Source organism: Hippocampus comes, unplaced genomic scaffold (assembly GCF_001891065.2).
Source record: "Hippocampus comes isolate QL1 unplaced genomic scaffold, H_comes_QL1_v1.1 scaffold214, whole genome shotgun sequence".
Lineage (NCBI taxonomy): Eukaryota > Metazoa > Chordata > Actinopteri > Syngnathiformes > Syngnathidae > Hippocampus > Hippocampus comes.
The window spans coordinates 932634-951586 of NW_017804875.1; the positions used below are offsets into that span (position 1 = coordinate 932634).

Consider the following 18953-nt stretch of genomic DNA (forward strand, 5'->3'; position numbering starts at 1 on the left):
CATATTCAACTTTAAAGTTAAATACAACTGAACTGTACTTACGAATGTATTGTACATGAAAAGTAAAAAATACAATACTGGGAAAACAAAAGGGTAACTGGAACATAAAGTTTGATCACAAAACTGTACTTCGGCAGTGATTCTTTTGGGTACCACCAGAGGGAGCCAGGGAACCACTCCGAGAATCACAGAGCTAAACTAAAGAATTTTTCTGTCGAACTGACTCACATTGCTCTGTTTCTTGGCAACATCCATGGCGTGCTGGATGTCGGGCGGTACGCACATGTTGTTGTATATCGACTTGCCTTTCTCCTTCTCAAACTTGGCCTTGTACACGTTCTACGGGAACAGAAGTCGGGATAAGCCGAGGCTTCGAGAAGCGACGAGAAAATGAGAAAGGAGAGGATACCTTGCTGATGAGTTTATTGATCTCCTTGCTGTGAGCTGTGTCCCGGGTCTGCGGCATGATGGTGAAGGACCCGGACTGCATTTGCTTCTTACTGGCCGCCTTGTACTTGCTCTGTGGAAAGACCAGCATGAAAGAGTGGACCATCCACCGATTGTGGATGTTTTGTTTTCTACAGGGGCTGATGGAACTTACCTCAGATGACAGGTTGCGTACAGCCTTGGAGTGGAGGATCTGAGGGGTGTCCGCCACAGGCAGGTAGTGGCCCCGTGCCTTCTCGTACTTCATTTTGTATTTGAGCTACAAAATCATTGAACCGAAGTGGAGCGTTAAAGATATTAATTCTTTAAGTTGCCAAGAATTCAAACGAACCAACGGAAGTCAATGCTAGCTCATGAACGCTGAAATCATTATCATCATAATAAAAATAATAATCTAACTGGATGGATGGATGCACGGCTCTCACCTCACTCGTGATTTGCGTGTTGTTCTGTGCGAGTAGGGTAAGCTTGTCGTCCACCACGGGTATGACGCAGCCCTTCAAGTACTCCTTGTCGTACTTGTACTCATACTGTCAAACAGGAGGCAGGTTAGCATTTGGGACGAGGAACATATCGTACGTACTGCACGTTGCACCCTGCAAAAAAAAATTTAAAAAAAAATGGAAAACTCAAAACTCACGTCACTCTGCTGCAGCGAGTTCTTGGCAGCATTGAGAAAGTCGGGCCTCTCTGGGGTCCACATCCACCTGAATTTGGTGGCTTCATACTTCTTCTTGTAATCCAACTAGAACAGAATAAACACAAAGAATAATTTTCTTTTTTGGGGCGTGGGGAAGACACTCCGGTGGTTCTTCAACTTTGATTTTTTTTTTTTTTATCCTGACAAAATATATCTTAGTTCTGGAGCCAAAAAGTTAACCCGTGCCTAGATAAGTCACTCATCCGGGATCACTCACATTGGTGATGTTCGTGTAGGCCTCCTTCGCGGCCCGAATGGAACGAGCCTCATGATCGATGGTGATCTGAGCCTTGTTCCTCTCGTAGAGCTCTTTGTACTTCAGCTGTGAACAAACGCAACATTTTTCAACGTTTCTTTCCTTTTTACCCACAATGCAGCCACGCTTTCAGACCACCTACGTTACTGGTGATTTCCTTGACTTTCTTCATGAGGTTTTGGTGCGGTGTGTCGTACGGTAGGGTGTAGCCTCTGGCCTTGTTTTTATTGTACTCCATTTTGTAAACGATCTGCAGGAAAACAAGTGCTTTTTCTCAGGAACATTTTTTTTGTCAAGTTACACTATAAAAGGTAGAGTAACCGAATATAAAACTCACATCGCCAATCTTCTTGCCGCGTTGGGTAGTTTCATACTCAGGAGTGTCCAGGATGGAAGTGAACTTGTCCTTGGCACGCTCATATTGTTCCCTGTAACGCCACTGAACAAGTGCAACATGGACCAAGTCACCATAGTGCACCACAAAAAGTATTCAGTCTGGCAAGCAATGCGTGGTCCCGAAGTAAGGACGAGTGTTCTTCAGGGTAGTGTAGCTCAAATTTTTCTTAGACGTGGCCAACTTTGGAGGACATAAAAAAGGGGTCAAGTCGAACTTTGATTCAAAAAAGATAAAGAAAACTGCTCGCTACTTGAAACGAGTTTGGAAAATGACTCCAAAATGTTGATTTCGAGAGCAGGGTTCCAATTAAATCGGAGTTAAACTTCATCCTTACCCTGAGCAGTGACTCCAGCTGCGGCATTTGACACCTTGCACTGGCACTGCATTTGGAAGCTCGCTTTTAAGCGAAAACAGATTAGTGTGCACTGTCCCTGTTTAAAAATATATAACATAAAAAAAAATAAAAATAAAAAAAAAGAATAATAATCCAAACCCTAACATCTAATATTGTCCCTAGATGAGTTTGGATCAAAAAAGTCAGCAGTCCTCCAATTAAAGAGTGTATAGAGATAGAAGTGAGACTATGACAAAAGTTTGAGAATCGTGGCGTCTCGTCTCAACTGAAAGTGATCACAGTAAGAGTGTAAATCGAGTACGTGAGGTTAGAAACATGCTTGAGGAGACAGGCATGAAAACGGTGAGGGTTATTAATGCAGGGATGACCAGTTACCAGTTGCAATGACTTCAGGCTCTTGCCGCGTTTTTCTCGGGCAGTTGGGGAAGCTGCTGGCGCCAGAGGTGGGGGTGGGGGTCTGATTGGCGTATGTGTGTGTCCGCAGAAAGTTGGAACATGCCTTGAACTTACGACTTAAGATTCGTTTCTGACTTGCACATGAGACTTACTCCCACCTCTGGATGGAACGACATGAGAGACGCACTTCATGGAGATGAATGGCAGATGGCAAGATTAGCAGGTGATGCTCGATGCGGCGTGAGCTTTATTTTGGCCAGCGGATGGGATGAAACAGCAGGAAGGGAGGAGCTCGAGACTCCGACCGCTGGCGGACAGGCATGAGCGTTTTTGTGGCACAGCTACTTGCTAACTAGCTAGCTGTTTACCTTACTGCCCATAAAAGTCTGGACAAGGGCGGTGAGGATGTCGGGTCGGTGGAGCTCATTGCAGCCGCTCTTGTGGAGATCCTTTGCTTTGGATTTGTACCGTTTCTGTCAGTACACACACATCATGCCACAGTTTAAAAAAAAAAAAGACACACGCACACACATTGAGGGGAAAGGATCTCACGACCAAGCTTGAACTTGTTCTGAGAACAAGCAGTGGTCGGTTTGTAGACCTGTTTCAAGACCTGCTATGGGCAAAAGACATAGTGTAGACCATCATATCCATGCCAAAACAACCACCACCAGGTCTGTGGACAGCCTCATGCCCCCCCGGCGGTTTTTTTTTTTTTTTGGGGGGGGGGATGCAGGCCGTCTCATTGGACCAGGACCATTACCTGGCTCATCTTCTTGTTCTCTTTGGCCAGCTGGAAACTAGGATCGTCTGTGGTTATGGTGAAGTGATCCTTTGTCTTCTCGTAACTAACTCTGTAGGCCCGCTGCTCAGAATGTCAGAAGGGAGTTAAAGGCAAGTGTCCAGGAAACCAAAAATGACAGAGGTTTGACGGAGGGCATCCCTTTCCGACAGGGGTTCGAATAATACCTCCAAGATTGTACAGAGGAACCAGACAAACCTAAACTGTAAAAACTTAAGTCTAACCAAGATGAAATATTTCAAATCGAAACAAAATATGCTGGTTCTTTGACTGCCAACACAGATCAAACATCATTTAATTCATTTTTCTCATTTTTTTCCCCCTCCCACGTTCAGTTTCTGCAGTGTAAGCATTGCTGAAACGAGTCAACTTACTTCATCGATGAGGCTGGTGGCGTGCCTGGCCGTGTGGAAGAACGGCGAGTCGGAGGTGTACGTGAAGTTTCCTCTGAACTTCTTGAGGAAGGTCTTGTATTGGATCTGGAGAGCAAGTAGAAACAACACAGCGTCATTGATGGGGTCAAAAACTGTTCGAAAAGATGAAATGCAAATGAAAAGTTAAAGATAACTGAAATGTACTTAACAAATGTACTATAGTGATTTAACAAATGTTTTATCGGCTGACGTGATTCAATGATTTATTTCACGTACCAATTGAGGTAGCTGGTGCGCCACACTTTGAGAATTTTAAAATACATTTTAAAATAAACAAAATTCAAACTCGTACGCTAAGTAGTGACTCACATCACTGTAAAGCGTCTTGTTCTTCTCAGCCCGCAACAACTCGGGTGTGTCCCACACGAAGCAGCCGATTCCCTTCAACCAGTCCAGGTCCTCCTTGTACTTGACCTAAAACCCCAACGCACCACCGTTTGAAGTCAGGCACATGGATTCCTTTTCGCCAGGAAAGTCTCGAATGGCTCTCACCGTGCTGATGTTGTCGTTGACGATCCTGTTGAAGAAGAACTCGGGACGGTCCGGGATGGACTTCCACGTTCCTCTGGAGCTAAGGTAATTCTCCCTGTACTTAACCTGAGGCGGAATCAGCGTCATTTTAACATCACGCAAGACATTTTGCGAACGTCGTGATAAAAGGTCATCGTGTAGCGCTGACATTGCTGACGTCGTTGGTGACTCTGCGGTGGTAGACGATGTCCAGGGCATCCTTGACGGTGTGGTAGTGGCCTTTAGAGAGCTCGTAAGTCTCTTTGTAGCGCAGCTGAGGAAAACGCAAAACCATATTGAGGTGAGTAACCATTTCGGAATCTTAGCGTGATGTTCGCTGATCGACAGTGGTGAAAAGTAGCGACGTAAAAATACCTTTACTGCACTCAAGTAAGTACAAAGTAAGTAAGTACAGAGCATGAGTACTTATTAAACTCACATCGCTGGACTGGAGGTAGGCCTTCTTGGAGCGGATCAGAAGGGGCGTGTCACCAATGGCGGTGTACCTGTGCTTCATCTTCTCATATTGTTCTTTGTACTTGTTCTAAAAGAAAACGAGAGAGCAACCAATCTTGGTGGGGGCGGGGGGAGATTTCAGTCGCTGACGGCAAAGACGAGCAAAGAGCTCGGTAGGGACTTACATCACTGGACATCACTTTCATCTTCCTGCTGTGGCCCATGTGCGGGGTTTCCACTTCCAGGGTGTAATGTGGTCGGTGTTTGGCGGCGACGTCCGTGTACACGTACTGTCGTGCAAGAGGCACAGATGGGAGTCAAGTCTGTTCAGTCATCCGGTCTTGACTTGACAGATGGAAAACTATCGGGTTCAAACTCACATGATTGGTCAGATGCTGGGCCCATTTGGCTCTTTTGAGTTCCACGGCGTCGGCGGTGGTGGAGACCCTGGCCATATCCTCTTTGCTCTGAGCTTTGTAGATGAGCTGAAGGCAGAAAAGGCCAACTTGAATTTTGCACCTTTTTTTTCCCTCCATTCTACCCAAAGACATTTCTTTTCAAAAAGCAACTAGCAAAAATGTAAGCTACTTTTAGCATTTGTTCGAAAACTTTTAGCAACTTTTGAAAAGCCACCCATGTGCTAAAACATACACTTTTCCTCCATCAATAACACAACAACAGCAACTTATTTTTTTTCCCAGGAAAAGCACCAGTGCTTTAGGTGTAATCTAATGCACGTCATGTTCTACAGACGTCAGAAAGGGAATGATCATGCATCAATTGTCAACTTTTAGCCACGATTCAGCAACATCACCACCAAGACTGGCTTCCATCCAGACAAGACTCACCATGCTCAAGTGGCTCTTGAGCTCGCTCACTCGCTTGTACTCCGGCGTGTCAAGGACCACCGAGAAGTTGGGCAGGTTCTTCTTGGCCTCCACCGGGTAGTCCATCTTTGAGAGTTAAAACAAACAAACAAAAAAAAAAAAACAATACACCAATGATGGCGACCAATGTGCAAAGAAAAAAATGCTGTATCGGAGGATACGTACTCTGTACTTATTGAGGTTGCGGATGCGGATCATCTCCGGGGTGTTGTACAGGAAACAGCCGATGCCTCTCAGCCATGTTAGATCCTCTTTGTATTTCAGCTGAAAACGTACAAGAACATCAATTGTTTATAAAGTGCCTTTTAACACAAGTTTGTTAAGAAAGAAAAATGTCCAGGGAAACAACCTCCCAGACTTTAGTAGGGAGCGAGCTCCATAGGGGAGGGGGGTCACTGGATGTCCGGAGTTTGGGATGGTGTTAAAATAACATGTCTGACAACACTGAGCGTTTCAGTAGTTTACTAGTTCATGCTACTTGATTTATGCTTTGGATTTGAGCATCAATGTGGATTTTACCATAGGAGAGAGTTGCAAAGGACAGCAAACATCCCGACGTGAACAAATGAAGGCAAGCACACGAGAACAAGAACACGAAAAAGACGCTTCGCAGTACCTCGCTGGTGATGTCGTTGACGTGGTTGTAATGCATCAGCTCTGGTGTCATGGGCATGGAGATCAGCTGGCCTTTACATTTGTTGTACATCTCCTTGTACCACAACTACAAAAACACCCAAGTAGATGTCATACCATTTCAAAAGAGACATATCGTCGATGCTGGAAAAAGCCACAATACTTCGCTGATGTGATCCTGGTTCATCTTGACTTGTTTGATTTCGGGGGTGTCATAGGTGGTGTGGATCTTGTCCTTGTGCTTGTGGTAATCTTCGCGATACAGGCGCTACATGGATGGGAGAAAGCCACGTTAGATGGCGTTAAAATGAGAAAGTGACGGCTGGGCCTCGTCTCACCTCATTAGCGATCTTGTTGGCCTTCCTGTAATTGACGAAGTTGACGCCCTGTGGGTGAATGCTGTAGCCCTTGGCCTTTGTCATCTCCCAGGCCTCCTTGTACTTCACCTACGCAAACCAAAAGAAGACACGAGTGGAACTCGATCGGCTGTTGCTACCATTTTTTTTTTTAGAGAGTAGCGGCGGTATACTTACAATGCTACTGATAAAAGAGTTGTGTTTAGCCTGCTTGATGAGAGGCATGTCGTGGGGCAGAGTGTATCCTGTGGGCATGTAGTTCTTGTTGGCCTCCTTGTACCAGTTCTGAGAGAACAGAACACATTTTACATGAAAAGTGGTGACATGTGAATCTTTGTCTTCCCTGGTTTCTGGCAACTCCATGGAAACACTGGCCCCTGTCCCCCTTCGCCTTCAATGGCGTTTCCCCCACCCGTGTCCAACAAGTGACAGTCAACACTTTCCTGCTCTGTTAATGAACTAAGTACTTGCCTTTCCATCTGGATCTTGTAAGTCCACTTTACCACATGGCTCTCTTCATGAACTGAGCCCATGGTGTTTTGAGACTTGCGTCTCATAAGTGATCATAACCACACCCTATTGTTGTCTCATCCACGTTACAAAAATTCAAGGGCTTCAGATTTTTTTTTTCCTATGAGCTTACAGTTTTTACATAGCTGCGCCACACTCATCTTGGAAAGTAAAATTGTGCAGATGAAGAACACCGCCAAGGTTATCTTACATTACTCTGAATGTGGTGGGCCAGGCGAGCCCTCTCCCCCTCGACGGTAACGGCAGGAGCAGTGTTGGTTCCCTTGATGTGGGTTTGGTAGTCGGAGCGATAGCGCAACTGGGGAAAGACGATACAGTCAGAAAGCGTCCGACGATGTCTTACCACGCATCAACGTCACTGGCTTACGTCGCTCAGATTGACGGTGTTTTGCTTGGCCGTCGCGTAAACCGGGGTTTCCATCACCACTGAGTAGTCCTTGAACGCCTCCACACCTTTGGCTCGATATTTGTTCTGGAATGTGAAACACACGAGTGAATAACATTGCGGGGCAGATCAAAGCATCAAAAAAGGTATTGGTGACAACAAACAATGCTCTGAATGTCGCCGGCATGCTTGACACGCAGGATTTCCGGAGTGTCCCAGGCAAAGCAGCCGATGCCCTTCAGCCAGTTCAGGTCATCCTTGTAGAAGATCTGCAGAAGGTATCGATTTGATAGTGAACCTCATTTTTTAAAAATCCATTTACAGTTCGTATGAGAAGACAGAAAAAAAAAATGACGACATTGCATAATAGGACACGAAAACTGCCTGGTAAGAAGAAATATCTTTGCAGATAAAGAACGAGCATATTGCGGCTTGATTTAAGAGATTACAATTTTTGTTTTTACTCACATCACTCAGCTGCTCGTTGACTTTGCGCGCCTGGACGTACATTTGCATATCGGGGAGGCAGATCCACTCGTGCAGATATTTGCGGTAGTTGATTTCGCTGACTTTGGTCTGGGTTTTATGGGCCGTTATGATCTCCAGCATGTCTGCCGGGATGTGGTTCTTTGCCTTGGCTTTCTCATAGTCCTCTTTGTACAGGCGCTACACAGACGAGCGGTTCTTTTGTAATCACAAACCTGGAGATGTATCGCAATGGCAAATAAAGCTGTGAACAAAACTTTGCCTTACGTCCAGGACCAGTCTTCCGGCCTTGAGGCAGCGGAGGGTGCCTGGATCGTCCTCAAGAGACTTGGGAAGGCTGTAGATTGACTTGAACTTTTCATAGTCCTCCTTGTACTTCACCTGAAATGCAGGGCAAGACCGTAGTTCATGAAGCATCCTTGAGAGAGTGAGAATTGCAGGTTTTCACCTCGCCGGTAGGTGTGAAAAGTATGCGATGTGACCAATGGGGTTTCGGTGCAAATCTAAATCTACATAGTTTCCTTTCAAGTTTGTTGGCAGGACGCGGAATCTGGAGAAGATACTCACGCTGCTCGCAACGAACTTCTGATTCTTGGCGTGTTGCATGGAGCGCGAGTCGTGGGGGATCTGGTAGCCCTTGGCCTTGAATTTGTCCCAGGCATCAGTGTAGATTTTCTGAAAATCCAAAATGAATGACGATGGTCACTTCACCGATTTCTGTGTCTACAATGAGCTTCGCCGAGCGTCTCTACGTACGTTGCTGAAGTGGTGTTTGAAGTTGCGGCATCTGGCATAGTCGTAGGTATCAAGAACGGTGGTGTACGCGTGCTTCCCCTTATGGTAAGCCTCCCGGTAGTTCAGCTGTCGGCGCAGGTGGAAAAAGTACTCGCACTTTGTACTCACATTTTAGCATACGGGACCCTCCCCCTCTGCCCCATCAAGTAACTTACGTCACTGGCCCAGGTGTTGCCCAGCACAGCAGTCACATAGGCGGGCGTGTCGGTCACGATGGAGTAATTATTGAATTCCTTCTTGGCCTCGTCTCTATATTGCAGCTGAAAGGCAAAATGTGGGTGGTGTAATTCTGTTATGGTTTCACATGATTGATTGATATTGCCTGATGTCGCGCACTTCACTCTGCAGGTCATAGGCCTTCTTGGCACGAATGATCTCTGGCGTGTCCCACACGTAGCAGCCGATGCCCTTCATCCAGGTCAGGTCCTCTTTGTAAAACACCTGGTCGTCGATGACAAGAGAAAGAAAAAACATTAACTGCTGAGCCCTGAACTATGGGAGACCTGAACCCTAATATAAAAACACTCTGCCGGGTAAATAGACACTTTATGTACGCGCTATTTGTGTCTACATTGGGAGATGTCGAAACAGCGGGAGTAAAGCATCATAATAATTCTCACACTAATCATAAGGAACAGAAGTGATAAGGAGGCTGATAACAATGATGAACCTCAAGCCGGAAAATACTACATGCATAAAACCGAACGAAATGTTTAGGATAAAGAAACATACATCGCTGAGAATCTCGTTGGTTTTGCGGGCTCGAATAGCATCCTCCTGATCTGGGTGGCAGGTCCACTGGTGGAGGTATGTGCGGTACAGGACGTCGCTCAGCATGTCCTGGGAACGCTTGGCCACCTTGTTTGCAATAATGTCGGATGGGATGTGGGTCTTCATCTTGGTCTGGTGGTAGTTCTGATGGTAAAGCCTCTACAACGGAAACAGCGGGAATGATGGGGGTTATGAAATTGTAGTGGTCTTAGAAGAGTACTGTTCCAAAGCACATTTTCGGTTGACGGATGTATTAAAAAAAAGACAGTGAACAGGGAATGATACCAAACACGGTGGTAGAGATTCCGCCTCAGTTTGAGCCAGCGACACCCTTGACATGGGTTATGGTGACTCTATTAAGATTTGCTCACCAGTCCCTTGTTCTTCTCCTGATCACCACACCGGATCACCTCAGGAAAGTCCACCAGGGTTCCGGCCAAGTGGTGTCCCCTGGTCTTCTCGTAGGAGTCATGGTACTTGACCTAGAACAGGAATATCATAGAAATTACAATCTGTACCGGTAGAAGAACCAGGAAGAAAGGACAACCGGTCCCGTACTCACATCACTGCTAATGTCTCTGCTCTTCTTTCCGATGACAAGTGGAATATACTCGTGGTCCAGATGGTAGTCAGCAGCCTTGGATTTGTTCCAGTGCAGTTTGTAGAGTTTCTGAAATCAGACAACGCTTACATCGTTATAGCACGCGTAATTGAGAGAAAAAAAAAAATCGCAAATGAACAAGCCATTTGACTCTCGGTACCTCGCTGATGTTCTTGGACATCTCCCTGCTGTGGGCCAGTTGAGGAGTGTCATCGGAACCGATGTACTGACCCCTCTCTGCATTGAAGGTCTCTTTGTACTTCAGCTGTGGATGGAAGAAAAGGTGTGAGAATGGCGGCACTTTACCACATCTAAGGCCTTTCCCTTTATATGTTAGCATTAAGCCAGTCAGACAAAAATGTTCTCGTATCGTGGGTGGGTCTGGAATGTATCCCCTGAAAAAAAAAGATTTATTATGTTGCAATTCACATAGTCGGTTCATGTTGGAATACATACGTCGCTGACGTTAACAGCGTTGGTCTTGGCCAAGAGAAGTTCTGGACGGTCCACCACCAGGGTGAATTTTCCAAAGCCGTCAATTGCGTTTTTCTTGTAGATCCTCTGTGAGAGACATGAAGACATCCAGATGAGAGACAAAATACTGAGATGAAGTAAGGCCGAATCATACAGCAGACCAGAACTTACATCGTTGAGAATTTCCTGCGCTTTTCTGGCTTTGACGTGGTCCACTGATTCGTGGGCCACCCACCCACAGCCTCGAATCCATTCCATATCCGCTTTGTACACAAACTAAGAAGAAGAACAAAATCTGGGAGTTATTTGAAGTCGGAGCAGTCAATTTTTGTCTTCATTTATCTGACGACTCACATCACTCTGAAGATCGTAGGCTTTCCTGGCCTGGATGACGTCATTCTGGTCGGGGAGGCACGTCCACTCGTGCAGGCGGGTCCTGTAGAGGTCATCGTTGACTTGCATCTGACACTTCTTAGCCAGCTCGAACTGCAGCATGTCCACGGGCAGGTTGAATTTGGTCTTGGACTTGTTGAAGTCTTTCTTGTAGAGCGCATCGCTGGCGATCTTGGCCGAGTTCAAGGCCAGCATGAGAAGCGGGTCGTCCTGGATGCTGAGGGCCCCAATGTGGTGGCCCACCTGCTTGCGGTATCCCTCCAGGTATTTATGCTGCCGGACAGATGATGGCAATCGGTTGCACTTCCAGTTTGAGAAATTCTGTCAACATTTGAACAGCTACTCACTTTGCTTTGGACTTTGGTGTTGCTAATACACTGCTTGATGGACACCGCATTTTCAGGCATGAAGTACCCAGTGGCCTTGGCCTTTTCCCAGTCTTGGGAATACAGTTTCTGCAAAACAAAAATGCTGTTTTTGACAAATGACAAAAAACAAAAACAAAAAAAAAAACAGATACAGATTCCAAACAGAGGTGCTGATTATAAAATATATTCATGCGTAATCGCTACAGACATATTTTGCTAGTCCAACGATCCAACTGTCGCTGCATACAAAGTGCCAGCTCGGACACACCAAAACAAAGACAGTTAAAACAATAAATGAACAAGATAAAAACCTTACCGGATGAACGTTCTTAGCTGCCGCTTTGGCTGTGACCATGGTCGGAGTCTCCACCAGCGTGTAATGGGTCTTGTCCCGATGCCAAGCCTCACGGTACTTGGTCTGAAAAGAGGTTCAAAGTGGGTTACCGAGAGCTAAAGACAACCTTAAAGGAGAAAAAAAAAAAAGTGTCAAAATCTGGACCTCATTGAGGATGTCGGCGGCATTCTTAGCCCAAGTCAAGTCGACTCGATTGGGTGGAACACCAAATTTCTGCTCGTCCAGCTTGACCCGGTAGCCTCTCTGTAACAACACGAGGGACACGATTGTGAGATGACTTCTCAAATGCACTTGTTCTGTAAAGCAAAACGCAAGCTGGCCTACCTCAGCCAGGATCTTCTGTGCATTTTTCACCCTCAAAACCTCGACGGACTCGTGCGGAATCCAACCGCATCCACGTAGCCACTCCAAGTCTGCTTTGTACACAGCCTGAGGGGCGATACAACACAAAACTTATTCCACCATTCTGACTTTTGTCGTATTTCCAGGTTAGTCGGCTCTCCAGCCACTGTTCTTCTGGCGGCAGGAGGGAGGCGGAATCAGGCGTAATTGTTTGCCCTTTGGTAAAAAGGTCGAGTCCAAAGCGCTAATTCTTCTTGACCATTAATCGACTGTCCTATGTCACAGTTGTGCAAATTTACACGACAGCGGGTCTACAAACTTACATCACTCTGGAGATCGTAGACCTTCCTGGCCTGTACCACATCATTGGAGTCAGGCAGGCACGTCCACTGATGCAAGCGAGTCCGGTAGTTGAAGTCGTTGACTTGAATCTGGCACTTTTTGGCCAGTTCGAGACTCAACATGTCCACGGGCAAGTGGAATCTGGTCTTGGACATGTTGAAGTCCTTTTTGTAGAGGTTGTCACTGGCGATCTTGGCCGAGTTCAGTGCCAGCATGATGAGGGGGTCGTCTTTGACGCTGAGAGCCCCGACGTGGTGGCCCACTTGCTTGCGGTATCCTTCCTTGTACTTGTACTAAAAGAAGAAGAAAGAAAGGTGAGTTTCTTATTTTCAAACCTCAACCGTGTCTTTTTCTTACATCGCTAATGATATCTCTGGATGCTTTGGCCTTCAGGACAGCGATGGCATCCTCCTTGATCTGGTAGCCTTTGGCCTTGTGGTCATCCCATTCCAAGGTGTACAGTTTCTGAGTAGAATCAGTCGGGACATGTTGGAAAAACAGATCATTCCGGATTGGCAGAAAGTGGACGCAGCTTAAACCTCACATTGCTGATGTTGATCGCATTTGTCTTGGACAGCTCCATGGCCGGCGTGTCTGGCGGAAGAATGAAGGACGTTTTTTCGTTCTCCCACATTTCCTTGTATTTCCACTGTTGAAAAGAAAACAAGTGCCTTTAGTTTTCATCTCAAAAGGCCGGACCACATATAGTAATTAAAGAAGGCGCTAATTCGTGCAGAATGATGGAAGGAGTAGAAAGGTGAAATTTGGCAAATAATAAATGTGTGTGAATATGTGAGTGACTCTCAGCATCAAGTGTTTTTTTTTTCCTGACTCACTTCACTGAGGTTATCTGAATTTTGCTTGGCCAGGATGACTGAAGGCAAGTCCACCACGCTGGTGAACTTGATCGCGCTGGGCGGCTCGCGGTAAAGTCTCTCGTTGAGGATTTTCTGTGCTTTCCTGACTTTGATGACATCCACCGATTCGTGAGGTGACCAGCCGCATCCCTTCAGCCACTCCAGGTCACTTTTGTACACAGCCTGCAAGATACGGTTCATTTAAAAACGGCAAATCACGTACATCTGCAAATGTTCAAGATAGCTTTGCCAAAATATCAAAATGGGGACTTTGTGGCCAATATATTCACCCCAGTCTCTTTTTGTCCTTTGAGAATTCAGACATTCAGTTGCGTTTTTACATACAGACACAAACACACGCATATTTATATCTAAAAGTAAGCAAGTCCAGGTTAAGAATTTGAGCGCTGAGCAAAGGTAACGGCAGACGTCTACGAACTTACATCACTCTGCAGGTCGTAGACCTTCCTGGCCTGGACCACGTCGTTGGAATCCGGCAGGCAGGTCCACTGGTGCAGGTGCGTGCGGTAGTTAAAATCGTTGACTTGCTGCTGGCACTTCTTGGCCAGCTCGATGGACAGCATGTCCACGGGCAGGTTGAAGTGGGTCTTGGTCTTTTCAAAATCCTTCTTGTAGATGTTGTCACTGGAGATCCTGGCGGCGTGGGCGGCCAGCAAGATCAGAGGGTCGTCTTCAACGCTGCGAGCCCCGACGTGGTGGCCACACTGCCTGCGGTATCCCGTCTTGTACTTGTACTGAAATTCCAAAGCGGCGTTATTGTTCTGCGTCCTAGCAAGAGTGTACAAACCTGCGGCTGAAAGAGGGGCTGCGGACTTACGTCACTGACGATGTCACGAGAGGCCTTGGCTGCTACAATCGAAATGGCGTCTTTGGGGAGCAAGTAGCCATTTTTAATGTTTTCCAGGTAGCCTTCATGGTAATGTCTCTATTGGAAGGAAATGATAGTCTAAGGCTGATGTACAGTACTCATAAAAAAAAAAATAAGGCATGTTGGGCTTTGGGGTGACATTTCAAGACGAACCTAAAATGCCCTACAAACTTTCCAGGTGAATTTAATTCGATGGATTTTCGTCCATGTGGGGGTTTTGCTATATTACCCCAGATATAAAACGAAAGACGACTGCAGTGCAACTTCACTCTGGTTCATTTTGAAATCTCACCTGAAATTCTCAGTGTAATAACTATTTGTGAGTAATGTGCAGTTTATGGATTGTGAACATTAAAACATTGTCCGAGTATCTTGCATTCATGAGTGTGTTACCTGACTGGTGTTGAGCTTATTCTGCTTGGCCAAGATGATCTCAGGTGTGTCAGGCATGATGTGAATGTTAATTTTGTCGTTCTCCCACGCGGACACATACGCTTTCTGTCAACATCAAAAAGGTGGATTGTTGAACAGGCTGTTTTCTTTTTTTTTTTATTTCTGACGTACAAATCGGTGTACACAGTCCGTACCTTGTCCATGATTTGGGCGTTGGCCAGAGCGAGGGCAAACGGAATGTCTTCGGTCGTGGCGGTGAATTTGAAGTTGCTGGGAGGCTGGCGATACAGCTTCTCACTCAAGATCTCCGATGCTTTCTTTGCTTTCTCCACATCCACTGAGCCAATGGGGACCCAACCGGATCCCTTGATCCATTGCATGTCTGCTTTGTACACAGCCTAAAGGAGGGACGATGCCGTTTTCGTTGGTGAGCGTGCTCCTCAGGAAAACACGTGTTAATTACAGTGGTATCGCTCAAGGGAAGCGATTAAAATCGCGGGAACACGGTAATAGTATTTGATTTCAATCGAGACAAATAGGTCATGGAATGAATTTAAGTGAGGGTATCACTTCACTAACTACTCACGTCACTTTGAAGGTCATACGCCTTCCTGGCCTGGACCACATCGTTGGAGTCCGGCAGACAAGTCCAGTTGTGCAGGCGAGTTCTGTAGTTGAAGTCGTTGACTTGTATCTGACATTTCTTGGCCAGTTCCAAGTTCAGCATGTCCACGGGCAGGTTGAATTTGGTCTTGGACTTGTTGAAGTCCTTCTTGTACAGATTGTCGCTCGCAATCTGGCCCGAGTTCAGGGCCAGCATGATCAGAGGATCGTCATGGATGCTCAGCGCGCCGATGTGGTGGCCAACCTGCTTGCGGTATCCCGTCTTGTACTTGTACTGCGTGAAGAGCAAAGTGACAACTCAAAGAGGTGAAACGTCAGTTAAAGTGACACCGAAAAATTTCTAATTCATGTTTTCATACATCACTAATGATTTCTCTTCCGCGTTTGGCTGCTTTGACGGAAATTGCGTCAGGTTTCATGACGTAGCCCTGTCGGAACATATCCTGGACGGCTTGCTTGTACACATTCTGGAGGTAGAAAAACAAGGCAAATATTTTTCATTGGAATAGATCTCACATACACACAGGTTAAATATATACCTTCTGCAATTTTTTTGAAAGTGAAATTGGATAATGTCTCATGGCACCGCAGATGCGCAATCGCACACCGGCTTGGAATCACCGTATACAAAAAAACACACGGACTCTACCTGGCTGAGGTTGTAAGCGTTTGATTTGGAGAGCAGAATCTCAGGCAGGTCAGCACCGATATGGTTCTTCGCTTTTTCGGCCTCCCAAGCAGAAATGTAGTATTTCTGTCGCGACAAGTCAAACGTTACGGGAATGAAGGAACCTTATCTTTTGATACAATGAGGAGAAAAAAAGGACATGCCTTGTTCATGATCTCAGCGTTTGCTTTGGCAAGGACCATGGGTATGGCAGTCATGTCTGTGGTGAACTTCAGAGAGTCTTGCTTCTGCTTGTAAAAGCGATCGCTAAGAATCTTGCCGGCATGCTTGACTTTCTGCACTTCTGGTGAGCCAACGGGGATCCATCCCACACCAACAATCTCATCCAAGTCGGCTTTGTACACAGCCTGATGGGGAGTTTCACATTGAGATGACACGAGAAGTCAGAAGCACAGTCCGGAAGTAACAGTTGTTGATGACTTCTATTAGTCTTACATCACTCTGCAGATCGTAGGCCTTCCTGGCCTGGACGACGTCATTGGAGTCGGGCAGGCACGTCCATTCGTGTAAGCGAGTCCGGTAGTTGAAGTCGTTGACTTGTATCTGGCACTTTTTGGCCAGTTCAAGACTCAGCATGTCCACAGGGAGATTGAAGTGGGTTTTGGACTTGTTGAAGTCCTTTTTGTAGAGGGCATCACTGGCGATCTTGGCCGAGTTGAGGGCCAGCATGATCAGGGGGTCATCTTTGATGCTGCGAGCACCAATGTGGTGGCCCACTTGTTGCCGGTATCCTGTTTTGTATTTGTACTGATGGAAACGGGGAGGAAAAAAAAGAGCTCAAACCTTCCCTCCATAGTAGTGACCTGTCATTAATTTGTATCCTTTCTGTAATGTAAGACACTGGGTGATAAAATTCCCCTAATGATTAAAATGTCTCTCTCTCTCTCTCTCTCTCTCTCTCCGTTTACTGAGTGCTTTGTGAAATAATAGTGACTTACATCACTGACAATTTCCCGAGAGGCCTTGGCACTCTTCAAAGCAATGGCATCTGGTGGCAGGAAATAGCCCCTTTTGATGGCGGCCTCATAACCTTGCCTGTAGTGTTTCTGTCAAGAAAAAAATCACAAATAAGTACAGAAGAAAGTACTCGAAGTAGACTGGTACATGGTGAGAGCATGTGATGCGACCAAGGTAAGACTGTAAAACGGGTACAAGTGCGATGCTAACCCTGCTCATGTTGATAGCGTTCTGCTGCGAGAGGAAGATCTCCGGAGTGTCCGGGTTGATGTGCACGTTGGTTTTTTCACGCTCCCACGCTTCGATGTAGAGACGCTGGAACAAAACACAATTATTGACGGAACAACTATCATTACCGTCTTGTTTATCCCCCTCAAGATATCTACCTTGTTCATTGTCAAAGCGTTATTCTTTGCCAGTTCAAAGTTCATTGCGTTAATCGGGCTGCTGAAGGGGATTTTGCTGGGAGGTTGGCGGTATTTCCTCTCGCTCAAGATTTCAGCAGCCTTCTTGGCCTTCTCCACCTCAATCGAGCCATCTGGGGCCCAGCCGAGACCTTGGAGCCACTTCAAGTCTGCTTTGTAGACGGACTATGGAGAGCAGTGATGGAAGGATTCAGGATGAGGAAAAAAAAAAGCCAGAAGAGTTCATTTTTCATTTTTATTACAGCTACACTCACATCACTCTGCAGATTGTAGGCATGTCTGGCTTGGCGAACGTCGTTGGAGTCGGGGAGGCAGGTCCAGTTGTGCAGGCGGGTGATGTAGTTGGCGTGGTTGACCTGGATCTGGTTCTTCTTGGCCAGCTCGAAGGCCAGCATGTCCACAGGCAGGTTGAATCTGGTCTTGGACTTGTTGAAGTCCTTTTTGTAGAGGAAGTCGCTGGCGATTTTGGCGGAGTTCAGAGCCAGCATGAGGAGAGGGTCGTCGCGGATGCTGAGGGCCCCGATGTGGTGACCGACCTGCTTGCGGTATCCAGTCTTGTACAGGTACTTTGGAGGAAATGACACATCTCAATGGTTACGTGGCAGAATCTAGGAAAACTGGATCTCACTTGGAATAAATTTAAATGCTTACATCACTGGCGATATCCCTGGATGCTTTGGCCGCTCGGACGGAAATGGCATCATTGCGCAGGTCGTAACCCTTCTTCTTGGCGTCTTCATTTGCCTGCTTGTACAGTTTCTGTAACAGGCCAAAACACCCGTTAAGAATAACCGACGTCGGCAAGTTTGAGCTCAAAGCGCAATTTGTTTGCTTACCGAGCTGTAGTTGTAACTGTTGGCTTTTGCGAGAACGACGTCCATGGCGTCAGGCATGACATGGATCATGGTCTTCGCATGTTCCCAGGCGTCTATGTACGCTTTCTGCCATCACAAATGACAAGACCAACTGAAGTTGAATGTCCAAGATATCGCATGCATTTTTTCATTAAAAGTCTTTGGATGTCACACTGAAATTAATAATTGTTTGCTTTGTTATTGATAACACCAATCTGAGATTCTTTTTTTTTCCCCTCACAATAATTTTAACGACAGCAAATAGCCTCTTGCCCTTCCTAAAACCTTGACATATGGATTTTTGCCTGTTTTACTGCCGCTTCTCCTCTCCTCTCCTCTTTCTTTCCTCTTCTTTTTCTCTTTGTAGCCCTTGGTGGAAAATGGATGGACGTCCCTGGTCTAAATCCTGCAGGACTGTATTTCTTCCTGAGACTATGACCTCATATGTAGTGATTGTAACGCATGAATACCTGGTTCATGACTTGAGCGTTCGCCTTGGCCAGCACCATGGGCATGTCCTCGGTTGAGAGCTTAAACTTGTAGTCGCTCGGGTGCTGGCGGTACTTCCGTTCACTCAGGATCTCACCGGCTTTCTTCACCTTCTCCACATTCAACGAACCAATCGGGATCCAGCCGACACCCTGCTGCGTCTTCAGGTCTTCCTTGTAAACATTCTGGCCAGGACGGAAAGGATTCAGTGAAGAATTATCCTCAAATTTTTCAGAACATAATTTCATTAGAATAGGGTGTATCCTCGCTACATGGCGAGTCATTGGTCGTGTCCCTGGAATTTT

General features: G+C 46.3%; 1 protein-coding gene across 1 annotated transcript in view; it reads right to left on the bottom strand.

Annotated features, from left to right (window-relative positions):
* The window catches only part of neb (nebulin), a 61580-nt gene that overhangs the window by 16896 nt on the left and 25731 nt on the right, over positions 1-18953 (bottom strand). The window contains exons 55-116 of the mRNA XM_019880123.1: positions 18630-18833; positions 18142-18246; positions 17957-18064; positions 17560-17871; positions 17267-17470; positions 17091-17195; positions 16862-16969; positions 16359-16670; positions 16067-16270; positions 15885-15989; positions 15595-15702; positions 15198-15509; positions 14806-15009; positions 14612-14716; positions 14168-14275; positions 13773-14084; positions 13309-13512; positions 13017-13121; positions 12830-12937; positions 12454-12765; positions 12113-12217; positions 11933-12031; positions 11750-11851; positions 11413-11520; positions 11027-11338; positions 10844-10948; positions 10655-10759; positions 10359-10463; positions 10160-10267; positions 9969-10079; positions 9559-9756; positions 9163-9267; positions 8982-9086; positions 8788-8892; positions 8599-8706; positions 8299-8412; positions 8014-8211; positions 7710-7814; positions 7528-7632; positions 7351-7458; positions 6807-6914; positions 6612-6719; positions 6437-6541; positions 6257-6361; positions 5806-5904; positions 5602-5706; positions 5134-5238; positions 4939-5043; positions 4737-4841; positions 4467-4571; positions 4280-4384; positions 4097-4201; positions 3728-3832; positions 3315-3416; positions 1741-1842; positions 1546-1653; positions 1365-1469; positions 1088-1192; positions 873-977; positions 602-706; positions 410-520; positions 229-339 (exon numbers count right to left, since the gene is read on the bottom strand). Of these exons, the coding sequence (XP_019735682.1) occupies positions 229-339; positions 410-520; positions 602-706; positions 873-977; positions 1088-1192; positions 1365-1469; positions 1546-1653; positions 1741-1842; positions 3315-3416; positions 3728-3832; positions 4097-4201; positions 4280-4384; positions 4467-4571; positions 4737-4841; positions 4939-5043; positions 5134-5238; positions 5602-5706; positions 5806-5904; positions 6257-6361; positions 6437-6541; positions 6612-6719; positions 6807-6914; positions 7351-7458; positions 7528-7632; positions 7710-7814; positions 8014-8211; positions 8299-8412; positions 8599-8706; positions 8788-8892; positions 8982-9086; positions 9163-9267; positions 9559-9756; positions 9969-10079; positions 10160-10267; positions 10359-10463; positions 10655-10759; positions 10844-10948; positions 11027-11338; positions 11413-11520; positions 11750-11851; positions 11933-12031; positions 12113-12217; positions 12454-12765; positions 12830-12937; positions 13017-13121; positions 13309-13512; positions 13773-14084; positions 14168-14275; positions 14612-14716; positions 14806-15009; positions 15198-15509; positions 15595-15702; positions 15885-15989; positions 16067-16270; positions 16359-16670; positions 16862-16969; positions 17091-17195; positions 17267-17470; positions 17560-17871; positions 17957-18064; positions 18142-18246; positions 18630-18833 (8475 nt within the window). The remainder of the gene's footprint in view (positions 1-228; positions 340-409; positions 521-601; positions 707-872; positions 978-1087; positions 1193-1364; positions 1470-1545; positions 1654-1740; positions 1843-3314; positions 3417-3727; positions 3833-4096; positions 4202-4279; positions 4385-4466; positions 4572-4736; positions 4842-4938; positions 5044-5133; positions 5239-5601; positions 5707-5805; positions 5905-6256; positions 6362-6436; positions 6542-6611; positions 6720-6806; positions 6915-7350; positions 7459-7527; positions 7633-7709; positions 7815-8013; positions 8212-8298; positions 8413-8598; positions 8707-8787; positions 8893-8981; positions 9087-9162; positions 9268-9558; positions 9757-9968; positions 10080-10159; positions 10268-10358; positions 10464-10654; positions 10760-10843; positions 10949-11026; positions 11339-11412; positions 11521-11749; positions 11852-11932; positions 12032-12112; positions 12218-12453; positions 12766-12829; positions 12938-13016; positions 13122-13308; positions 13513-13772; positions 14085-14167; positions 14276-14611; positions 14717-14805; positions 15010-15197; positions 15510-15594; positions 15703-15884; positions 15990-16066; positions 16271-16358; positions 16671-16861; positions 16970-17090; positions 17196-17266; positions 17471-17559; positions 17872-17956; positions 18065-18141; positions 18247-18629; positions 18834-18953) is intronic.